Source organism: Caretta caretta, chromosome 5 (genome assembly GCF_965140235.1).
Source record: "Caretta caretta isolate rCarCar2 chromosome 5, rCarCar1.hap1, whole genome shotgun sequence".
Classification (NCBI taxonomy): domain Eukaryota; kingdom Metazoa; phylum Chordata; order Testudines; family Cheloniidae; genus Caretta; species Caretta caretta.
In genome coordinates this window covers 39,195,041-39,207,162 of record NC_134210.1, presented here as the reverse complement: position 1 = coordinate 39,207,162, position 12,122 = coordinate 39,195,041, and the positions used below count along the sequence as shown (strand labels likewise).

Below are 12,122 nucleotides of genomic sequence, written 5' to 3'. Positions count from 1 at the left end.
GATATCATTTGACAACTAATAACTCACTGACAATTAATATTCTTGTGTGATGTATGTGCGTGACAGGCATTAGGAGTTATGAATATATGCTGGAATGATAACTAAAAGGTGTTAAAACCACGTATGTCAGGGGGAGTTGTTAAACAGGCGTATGCTAAACAAAGGAATGTGTGTTACCGCAATTTACATATAAACAGTAAATAGACCCATCAAGCTAACAAAAGGTGGAAGCAAACCATACACTAACAAGTGGGGAAGATGACACAATAGTGTCTACACTTAGCAAGAGAGAGAAGCTTGCTCTGGGTTGCACTTTGCAGAAGAATCCATTTCAAAGGTTTACTGGCATATAAAGACAGGGAACTGAACCTGAAGTGATAAGCAACAGAATCAACTGACTGTATACAATATTACTGTATTATAAAAGTGTACAGTGTGGTTCTTTTCTGAATGCTAATGACACACTGGTGATTAATATAATTGTGAAATGTATGTATTAATACTACATAAGAAATTATGGATACTCATTGATATTAGGCTGTATAATCTGCCCAGACAGGAGAGAAAAATCACAGGAGGACAGGAATGGCTACAGATCTCATATGTAAATTAAGCAGGGTGGAATCAGAAACAGTGGAAGCCCCATTTACATAGAAATCATACAGGTGCATAGGAAGCCCATAGGAAGGGAAGAACATCATGAGGTCATCCTTCGTCTTGAAACAAGTTAATTGAACTTTGGAAGATACAAGGAAGGGCAGGAGCCATCTGTGGCATCCATCACTAGACAGACACAAGAGGCCAGAGCTCTTGCAACCTGAGAAAGATGGGTCCTTCAACCAAGCGGGGTTGAAGTCTCTGGAACTGAATATAGGTGAGAAACCTGAGTAGGCAAAGTTCTTTCACAAGGGAAGCCAACACCTTGCACTTTTGTGGAAGATCTTGACTGAGGGAAAGCCAGCCATGGCTGGGAAAAAGAATGACTGAGAGAAACAACCTTGAATAAAGCCTGTATCTTCCGAGATTAAGTTGTAAACTCTTAGAAGTGTATTTTATTTTACTTGTAACTCTTTCTATCTTCATTCCTTATACTTGAATTCACTTAATTGTATATATATTTTTGTTAATAAATTTATTTCATTTTTACAATAAACCAGCTCAATGCTGTTTTTCAAGGGAAGGGTGTATTTACTCAGTTAAGTTAATAAACTGTGGTGTATTCTTGTGTCTTTCGAGGAACAAATCAACCAAATTATATCTCTGAACTGCCCAGGAGAGAGCTGGACATTGCAGAGCACGTGGTTTTGGAAAAAATCTGGGACTGGGATTATGTGGGGGTCGCACCGCAAGTAGTAACCAAGGCTGGTGGAAGCCAGAGTGGGGCTGTAGACAGGCTGCTGAACCAGGGCTGTGAGCACACAGACACTCAGGGTGCAATCTGCATGCTGGGAGGCTGGTTGTGAGCAGCCCAGCTTGGGAGCTACAACAGCAAAGCATTGGGAGGCACCCAAATTACAGGGCAGACAGTGACACAACCCATCATGGTCTGGATTGCACCCAGAATGTGACACTACATCATCCTGCTTCTTTCCAAACACAAAACAGAAATAATTATTGAATACTTTCTGAATCATTATTAACAATTTGACCATCTCTATCTGGTAATGTGCTTATATCCCTATACCATTTCTAGAACGTCTTTAGTTCCTAATATTCTTTAAAAAACCCTTTTTATCGTGCTTTAGCCCTCCCAGCTATGGATTTTTCCCTGTTTTCCCTTCCCTTATCACTTTTCTACACTTCATAACTTCTAATTTCTATTGATTGCTATCTATATCTTATTTCTAATTGCCTACTCCACTTCAACACTGAATCAGGATGGACTTTTAACCAAAGTTTTCCTCTTTCTTGATTGTGGAATCTTTTTGTCCATCCAATAAACTCCTCTTAAAAAAATCCCAGTTTCTCTCTAATTTTTTTCTCCCAATCAACGTCACTCATAATTTTCCTCATCTTGGTCCCTAGGCGAACACCAACATCCAGTCCAGTGATTAATTTTTTATCTGTCGTAATAAGGTCAAAATAGCATTCCCTCATGTTGGATGCTGTACCTTCTATATTAGAAAATCATCTATAATTTTTAGTAACTGGACGGAAGTTTTATTACTGACCACGTGAAACCTCTAGCATATGTTTCCCAAATCCAACTCCCCCATAACAGCACCATTTCTTTTAACACCTTAAGCATCTGGACAGTGGGGTGGGAGGAGGTATTGTTTCATATTCTCTGTGTGTATATAAAGTCTGCTGCAGTTTCCACGGTATGCATCCGATGAAGTGAGCTGTAGCTCACGAAAGCTCATGCTCAAATAAATTGGTTAGTCTCTAAGGTGCCACAAGTACTCCTTTTCTTTTTGCGAATACAGACTAACACGGCTGTTACTCTGAAACCTGTCTGTAATGAGTTAACTCATGCTATGGGCATGCCACTCCACACACCTCTTCTACCCACTCTATTTTTCCTGAAGAGGTTATAGTTAATGGTTTCAAGTATATAATTTTTTTCCTCATCAAGGAGAATTTATAATTCCTCTTGATGGTTATCCAGACTGCTAGCATTGATATACAGTATGAGCAATTGAAAAAATTCTCCTCTTTGCATTCTTTGCCACATCAGTACAATTTGTTCTTTGACGCTTTGGGTTTGAGTTTTGCCTCCTTAACACTCTCCCAATGTGTTGGTAATTTAATACCCTTCTAGCTGCTCCAGCTAATCTCTAGTTGAGAAATTTAGCCCCCTACTTGTGAGGGGTGACCTGAGACTGACTTTGTCATATACAGCCAGTCAAAACCCAGCTCTTTATGTGTTTCTTTCATTAATCATAAAGAAATAAGTAATTTAAATTTGATCACATTCAATCACATTAATTTGGTTACTTTTTTTGGAAATGTCATCTTACACTGATGTGTTTAAATAATTTTGGCCATTGAATAAGGAGCTGGGAACCACCAATAAAGAGCTGGCACCGCACCATGAATATTGTACTGGGAATAAGGAACCAACTTCAGCTTCACTTGTTTTAAGTTATTGTAACACTTTACAAACTTTTGTCCACTTTCCCACATGTAGGCTCACAAGTAGGGTAAATTTGTAGGCCCAGTTATTATAACAGACCCACGCTTTAACAGGAACGGCCCAGCACATGTTATAGCAGACACTGACAAAATCTAACATAGACCAGGTAATGTGTGAGCAGCTGTTAGCACCTTTCTAACCTGGGTGAGACAACCTGAGGGTATGTCATTTTTTTGGGGGGGGGAATGTGTTTTTAACACAAGTTAAATTAAATACCCTTACCAGAAGACAGAAGCAACTGGGCTTCTAATTCAGATGAGCAGCTTGAGTACGACATCATGCTCTCCCATGCCTTGAACTTGAGCTGCTACTCTGAGGCTACGTTTATACTTATGATAGTACACTCTTACATGTGATTTGTTGTGCCATAACTCCCCTATTAGGCCAGCTTCCACAGGGCAATAGGGCACCCTCCCAATGTCCCTTCCAAGGACTCCCCCTCCGTCACCTCCCAATGCCCTTTCCCAGCACCCCTCAATGTCCCCTCCCAGTACCCCCTCCCTCTCCTCCCAATGCCCCTCCCAGTGCCCCTGCCATTACCCTCAATGCCCCCTCCCAGTGCCCCCTCCATCTCCTCCCAATGCCCTTTCCCAGCACCCCCCTCCAGCACCCCTCAATGTCCCCTCCCAGTACCCCCTCCCTCTCCTCCCAACGCCCTTTCCCAGTGCCCCCGCCATTACCCTCAATGCCCCCTCCCAGTGCCCCCTCCATCTCCTCCCAATGCCCTTTCCCAGCACCCCCCTCCAGCACCCCTCAATGTCCCCTCCCAGTACCCCCTCCCTCTCCTCCCAACGCCCTTTCCCAGTGCCCCCGCCATTACCCTCAATGCCCCCTCCCAGTATCCCCTCCATCTCCTCCCAATGCCCCTGCCTTTACCCTCAATGCCCCCTCCCAGTGCCCCCTCCGTCACCTCCCAATGCCCTTTCCCAGCACCCCTCAATGTCCCCTCCCAGTACCCTCTCCCTCTCCTCCCAATGCCCTTTCCCAGTGCCCCCGCCATTACCCTCAATGCCCCCTCCCAGTATCCCCTCCATCTCCTCCCAATGCCCCTGCCATTACCCTCAATGCCCCCTCCCAGTGCCCCCTCCATCTCCTCCCAATGCCCCTCCCAGTGCCCCTCCCATTACCCTCAATGCCCCCTCCCAGTACCCTCTCCCTCTCCCTCTCCTCCCAATGTCCTTTCCCAGTGCCCCCGCCATTACCCTCAATGCCCCCTCCCAGTGCCCCCTCCCCGTACACTCCCCCGAGGCTGCACAGTCGTTGTGCTGGGAGCTGGCCGATGCATTGGCCTCTTTGTCCTGCCCCTGCCCCTGCAATCAGGGAGCGATGAGGGGTCACGTGGTCACTTTGCAGTCCAATGAGAGGGCAGCATCGTGGGGGCCCTAATTCAAACTCTTCTTCGGCTCCGCCTTGTCTTGTGTCTTGTCGGGTTTCCGTGGAGACAGCGGGGCCTACCGGGCTATGGAGCCGCGACTGGTGGGCCCCGGGCCCTACCGGGCAACCCGGCTGGTAAGTCCCCGGCCGGACGCTGCAGCAACCGGCCGTGCCAGGGCATCGAGCTCGGCACAACCCCCCCCCCCCCGGCGCAGCTCCCCCCCCCCCGGCCTCGCGCCCCCCCCCCCAGTCCTCCTGCCCCGGACCGGTCCCCAGAGCCCCCCGATCCCGTCCCCTCCGAGCAGTCGCCGGAGCCCCCCAGCCTCGCCCCCCTGCCCTCGAGCGGTCCCTGGAGGCGAGCCCTCCGACCTCGCGCTCCCTGGCCTCCCTCACCCCCTTGCAGTCCCCGGAACCCCCCTGTCTCGCCCCCCCAAGCGGTGCCCGGAGCTCCCGGCCTGACCCCGCTCCCAGCGGTCCGCGGAGCCCCCCTTCTCGCCCCCCCTAGCGGTCTGCAATGGCAGAGCCCTCCCGAGGGGTGCCCGGAGCCCCCCGCCCCTGTCCTTCGGGCTGGTCCCCGGAGCCCTGTCTAGTTCTCCTCCCCCCGCATCTGCCTCTTTCCCTCTCTAGTCTGCCTCCAGTCGCCTGGCTGCCATATCCTGGCCACCCCCCACCTCCCCAGTGCTGCTATTTGTAGTCTCCTTGGTCTCTCCCTCTACCTGCAGCCTTCTTCCTGCCCTCTGCTATCCCAGCCCCCAAATGGCCTCCCACGACTGTATCTTAGTCCAGTAGCTTCACCTCCTGGCTCTGAGCCCCAAAATACTGACACACACTTGTACACTCGCACCCTGCTGGGTCTGTTAGACTGTGAGCTGTTAGGGGAGAGAAAAGGAAGAGTGACACCAAGAAGGATGTTCAAGGTTTAGTAAAAGCAGAAGTGACCTACAGTGAGCTCTTCCTTATGCACAAACTTACACCAGTTTAACTAAGGCTGTGTCAACACTTAAACTGCTACAGCAACACACCTGCAGAAACACAATTGCGGTGCTGCAGCTATGTTGCTGTAGGGCTTCAGTGTAGACACTCACTACAGTGACCGGAGTCACTTTAGTAGTTAATCCACCTCCCTGAGAGGCGGTAGCTAGGTTGATGGAAGAGTTCTTCCAACATTGTGGAGTCTATGCTGGGGGTTAGGTCAGTTTAACTGTTACACAGGCATGTGGATTTTTCACACCCCTGTGTGACATAGCTTGGTCAACCTAACTTTTTAGTGTAGACCTGGCCTTAGGGCTAATGTACACTCAGCAATTGAAGGAGCAGAGTCAGTCACTAGTAACTCACCTCCCCAGGACATAGTAGCTAGGTTGATAGAAGAATGTCTATTTTGGGGGTTTAGGTGGGCATAGCTGTGGTGCTCAGGACTTTTGATGACCCGAGTGTCATAGCTACGTCAACCAAAGTTTTAAGTGTAGACCAGGCCTAAAAATATGTGTGTGTTTTGTTTTAAACTGATTTACTTAAACCGGTGCAAACTCCTCTGCTCCTATTTCAGTTTAAGAGCAGTTTATATTGTTTTTAGTTTAAGCCAGACTGGAATAAGTCACTCTGAAACTGAGTACCTTCATAGGCATTTGCACTGGTTTCACTACATGGGTTTTTAAACTGATTTTAAGTTAAGCTGGTGTAGCTTTCTCATGTAGATGTACTCTAAGGTATAACTTTCAGAATGTATTAAATGAGGAGTTGATACTTTACTCCATGCTCTATTTAACGAATATTCTCTATGTTCAGCAGATTTATTTAACTTGCTGGGGGCATGGCACTGGAGATGTAGCAGTACAGGTATTTTTCATTCTGTCTAGTGGTTTTAGTCCTCAGGCTAACAGCAAAACTTTGGCCACAGTTGTGACATGATTGATAACTCCGGGACCTGAATATTTGCAGTTTTATTTTGTATCCATTAAAACCAATGCCTGCAAAATGCTCTAATTGTATTGGTATTGATTTCACATACAGCATCATTTCACCCATAAAGATTATTTTTAGAGCTCCTGTAATTGTATCTCTCTCCCCCCCCCTCTTTTCCAGTGGAATCAGACCATTGAACTCTTTCGTGAAGGGATGCCATTACGGAGGCATCGTAGTCTTTTCAAAAACTATGAGTGTTGCTTCAAAGCCTCAGAGGCAGTAGACTGGTTACATAAACTGCTGAGATGTAACCAAAACTTTGGCCCAGAAGTGACTCGTAATCAAACAATTCAGCTGCTTAAAAAATTTCTGAAAAATCATGTTATTGAAGATATCAAAGGAAGATGGGGCAAGGAAGACTTTGAGGACGACAGTCATTTATATAGGTAAATCATTGTATGATGTATCCTGGGTGAATTTAGTTCTTGTGAAAGTAAGGAATTAATGACATTAGTTAGGGGTTTTGCAAACCCACTTACTTTGTGCATCTACTTATCTTTAAGCATGCTCACCCGTTATCTTTTATTACAGTCCTGCTCTTCAGTAGACCCAGAGATTCTATGTTATTCTAATATTAGGAATCTAGTATCAGGGAGTAGCCATGATAGTCTGTATCCACAAAAACAACAAGGAGTTCGGTGGCACCTTAAAGACGAACAAATAAATCTGTTAGTCTTTAAGGTGCCACTGAACTCCTTGTTGTTAATATTGGGAATGTTACTTGAAGCACCCTTGTATCTGAAGTTTTATTTTTTGAGCAACATATATAAACAGTTTCTAGTCACTCCCAAATAATCTGTAGTATACAAACCTAGTTTTTGCTTACTGTGACCAATATTTTTACTAAATAAATCAAAACATACACTAAAGTCCCCAATGGACTAACACTTATGCATGTGATTAATTATACACGCTTGAGTACTTCCCTTGGTGGACTCCTGACTACACTTCCAGGAAGTTTTGGTCCTCGTTTATCATGGGCATCTGGGAAAATCAACTCCAGAGATAACTCCATTGAGTTTCTTCTGGGTCTCTTCCTCCTGTTTTCTTTCTCTCTCTTAGCCTTCAGCCCCCTAAATTCCTTACTCTGCTCTGATGTTCAGGAGTTTCTGCAGGGGCCATTTTTTCCCTTAGGGAGAGAAGAGACAGGTGTTTTCTGAATCTGAATCCTTCTTGCACTGTTAGATATCGCTTAGCATGTGAACAAGACTCCACCATCCCTGTCTATCCTGAACTGCTCTTTGTGTGGCCTCTTTGTTAAGTCCCATAAGTTTTCCCTCTCTCAGTAGTGTTAAATGGAGGGATTCTTTCAGTTAGTGCCTTTATGTTTTCCTCCAGCTGCCTAATAGCATACCTGCCATGGTAGTTGTTCTGGCTTCATTCCTAAACCATGTACCAAATATTTTGATTCTTTTCTGGATAACTTTAGAGATAGAGGGTTGATGAACTCTGATGATTTTCAGCATTTGTTACAAATTCATTCCATTTATTACCTTGTATTTTTCCAAGGCATTTGCTTTTGAAGGCATTTAGATGTCTGTCTGTACCTTTCACCAGCTTTCACATTCATGTATTAAGATGGAAATAACATTGGAATTGAAGATTTGTAGTTTGGGGTGTAAATTGTAGATTTTCAATGACCAATTCTTGTTTAAACTGGAAAATGTGGCTGCAAGCTTGCTCATCATGATATTATTTCCTTCTGGACACCCCCCATTGGCTTGCACGTTCCTGCCAAGATGTGTGAATTAATTCACTTCTTGTATTCCTTTGCCTTCTAAAGTAATGCGAGTTTCTGGAGTTCTTATTACACTTGTTTTTTCATAACTGATTAGTAACTTTGCCTTCTTTGCTATGCTGGACAGACTTGCAATCTCTGCTTGCATGTTAGTAGAACTGTGGCTTAGAAGAGCTACGACTGTCCAAACACTGGGTAAATCTCAAACAAGACTGGAGGCTACGTATGTTGGGTTAAAAAGAAATTTAGGTCACCAAAAATTAAAAATCAACTGTTCATTGAGACCATCTTAGGAGGATGGGACAATTTTTTAAAAATTCCTGTCACTGGGGCCCTCTTCCTTAGCTACTTGAATTAATAACCAGGGATTTATCCCTAGGAAATATCAGTGTCTATTTGTTGTGTGGAAGAGCTGAGATTACTCAATTCAGACAGCTATTCCTTGGTCTTGGTTTGAAATAATACCATGAGATATATAATATACAGATCCCATATTTTCATTGTTTACAAATAAAATATTTTATTGTGAAATTTGGATATAAGACTGCTCTATCTTGACCTTTAACCACTTTTGAGGCACTCCAGAGCAAACTGGAAGATCACAAAACATTTAATTTCTAAGACGTATATAATTTTGGTTGAAAAAGATGTTGATCGGAAAATAACCCAGATGAAAAGGTGGGAGAGGGATTTGGACAAATTGATCTAGATGTACAGGTCTCTGTATGGCAAAGGGGATATACATCTTCAATTAGTTTAGCTCACAAATGAAATTTTTATAAATTACTGTGTAGATGGCATTAGACTCCAGTTAAGATGCATCATATTTTTGCTACTAGGGATGCACTCCATTCGAGGGATTGCAGGGACAGGGGAACATACTTGCACATGTGGTGGTTGTGTCTAGAAATTAGATGGTTTGGGGAGAAAATTATTAAAGAGATTAATCTTATAGCAAAATGCCAGCTTCTGAGAGATCCCCTGACCAGTTTACTTAATGCTCCAGTAAGGATCTACATTTTAAACAGAAATGACAAATTTAATTTTTTTCATTGTTAGCAGCAAGACTTTGTATTGAACGTTATTGGAAAAATGTGACTTCTCCTATGGAAGTGTGGTGTAGTAAAATATGGACCGGCCTTATAATGGAGAAATTTTCATGCCCAGTACATACACACGAGAAGTGCCCCCAAAAGTTATTTAGAAATTTGGTCACCCTTTTTAGCATACTCTGAGAGGGGGGACTCCTCAGCCACCAAGCCAGAATTGCTAGCTAGGTACTTCTGAATATTAACCTGATTCTGATAAACATATTACACTGTACTATACTTATTACTTAATGTTTTATTGTAATTTCACCTTAATAAAGTTTCAAAAAAGGAAGGGAAAATAAAGGGCAACATCATCAGCAAAATCTAGATCTTCTAGCGTTCTGCTGTTGAACCGTATGATGGTTGCGTTGTATCCATTTATACTTTTTCTCATAATGAAGTTAATGGGAATACCCAACGGTAGATTTTATTCCTGCTATTTCTTGGTGCAACCTATGCCCAGTAGGAGTCCATCCAACTCTGGACCTCCAGAGCTCGATCACCATCTTGGGAAGAAAAAGTTCTGGATGAAAACACCTTCCAGATTGTGCTCTTTCTTTCCCCCTCCCTTCCCTCCCTCCCATGGTAATACTATATTATCTGGTCAGCCTGAAGGATACCTACTTTCATGCCTCAATTTATCCCAGGCATTGGCAGTCCTTCCCTTTGACTTAGGGGAATCTTTATTTCAGTTTGTCTCCCCACTTCTTCCTATTTTTACGTTTCAGGCTTCCAACAAGATCCTGGTAGCATTGCAAGGGCATATACCTATACCCTTATTTTGACAATTTTCTCATCCATGCCTTCTCTGAGTCCCAGGAGATTCACTCTCAGGACAGTGTTCTTCAATATCTTTGTTTCCATGGCTTCCTGATGAATCTGCAAAGCTCTCTCTCCCACCCTGGTAATGCTGCACTGAGGAGCGGTGGTATACATTTAAATGTGGTAAAGCAGGTTGGGAGCCCTGTTCCAGGTTCTTATTTCCTCTCTTGTCTTGGTAAAGGCTATTTTTCATCTGCCAGGCCATTTCATAACCTGTGTGGACATAGTCTCTTGGGCTTGCTGCTTGCCTTCGCCTTGTTGGTTTGGTCTCCTTCACTAGTCCTTCTCAGGTTGAGTGGAGCTTGGCAGGCAATCTCCTTTTGTAATGCTGGTGCCGTGTAGTGCAGTTCATTTCAGGATCAGGTAAAAACTGATGGAGAGAAAGATAGCAGGAGATGAAAAGGGATACTGGAAGGAGAGGAAGATAGACCAGGATCTCACATGTATCCGGCTGGAGTCCTCGCTGGTGCAGCGCTGATAGTCAAAAGTTGTCCCCACTTGGTGTCATGATGAAAATCCTTCTGTTGTGTGTGCAGTGGGGTGGGAGAAGTTCCTTTCTTTCCTCCCCCACGTCTTTTTTTTTTTAAGGGTCCCCAAAAGGGGCAATTGGCAGACTTGTCCATCCTTTTGTTATTTTGTCCACCAATTAGATCTAATTTTTTAAGCACCAATTTTGGTCCCTTGATTTCCGAGTCCCCATCTGTTCTTGTTTACTAGTCATATCTTAAAAGTCCTTGGGTAGCATCAGTAGATCCTCTCTATTTTTAAATAAATTCTGTCTTTTTTGTCTCCTTCTTACATCTTTTCTTAAACAATCGTATAAAACAGATCATTGTGACAATGCATTAACCTTTACCTACTTTTCACCTGCTAGGCCCCAATTATTACATCATCATGTGCTGAGCCATTTTGTAACCGGCATGTACCTAATGTGTTGGATCTGTTTTCACCTTTGGCTATTTCAACCATACCCAGCTAACCTAGTGCTATTCTCTGAGAGAATCACTTTGTTCCTCCAGTCTTCCCTTTTGACAGCTTCCATTTCCTCAAGAGGGTCTCTACATCCTACTTTCTGACCCTTCTTTCCTTACAACCATTATTATTCAATATTTTATATTGCAGCTTTTCAAATTGGGGTGCCTACATTGGGCTACTTTTCCATTCAAGGGGTTTGGTCTTTCGCCAAACAGAGGCCAAATATCACTCTTCTATAGCTCAGGGCCTTCTTCCTAGTCCTTTAGGCCTGAGAGCTCCGTGTCATGAGCAGACATGTCTTGATTCAATGTGGCACCAGGGCTGCTGTTGCCTACATGAATAGATGGATATACTAAAGCCACCTTCCCCTAGTAGAGGTTCATATTTTCTTCTGGTGTGTGTGGTTTCTCCAGGGCAAGAGCACTACTGTTGCACAACGGCTCAGCTGTCATTCACTCACTCCTGGGGGTCGATCTTTTTTACCTCTCAGGATGCATAGTTTAAGGTGTGCAGTCCTACAAGCATCACACTGATGTCAATTTTCTTTGAGTAATGGTTGCTACATCCACAGCCTGTCTGAAATATTTCTTCCTAGCATGTAAGAAGATAGAGACATTTGAGAAGGTAAAATTATACACCAGTAATTCCCTTTCTCTTTCCCCGCTTGCTTGTGTCTCTTGCATATCTCCTCTAGTCTGTCTTGTCTATTAACAGGTTTCAGAGTAACAGCCGTGTTAGTCTGTATTCGCAAAAAGAAAAGGAGTACTTGTGGCACCTTAGAGACTAACCAATTTATTTGAGCATGAGCTTTCGTGAGCTACAGCTCACTTCATCGGATGCATACCGTGGAAACTGCAGCAGACTTTATATATACACAGAGAATATGAAACAATACCTCCTCCCACCCCACTGTCCTGCTGGTAATAGCTTATCTAAAGTGATCATCAGGTGGGCCATTTCCAGCACAAATCCAGGTTTTCTCACCCTCCACCCCCCCACACAAATTCACTCTCCTGCTGTG

The 12,122-nt window shown here is 44.1% G+C and overlaps 1 protein-coding gene across 2 annotated transcripts in view; it reads left to right on the top strand.

Moving 5' to 3' along the window:
* The first annotated feature begins 4,478 nt into the window (after positions 1-4,478).
* Positions 4,479-12,122, top strand: part of DEPDC1B (DEP domain containing 1B) — a 64,295-nt gene continuing 56,651 nt past the window's right edge. Inside the window, exons 1-2 of one of the 2 annotated variants that reach the window (XM_048851254.1) lie at positions 4,536-4,645; positions 6,596-6,861. In XM_048851254.1, coding sequence (XP_048707211.1) covers positions 4,598-4,645; positions 6,596-6,861 — 314 coding nt within the window. In that variant the 5' untranslated portion in view covers positions 4,536-4,597. Of the gene's footprint in view, positions 4,646-6,595; positions 6,862-12,122 lie in introns of both variants that reach the window. The other variant, XM_048851255.1, reaches the window with a different exon arrangement.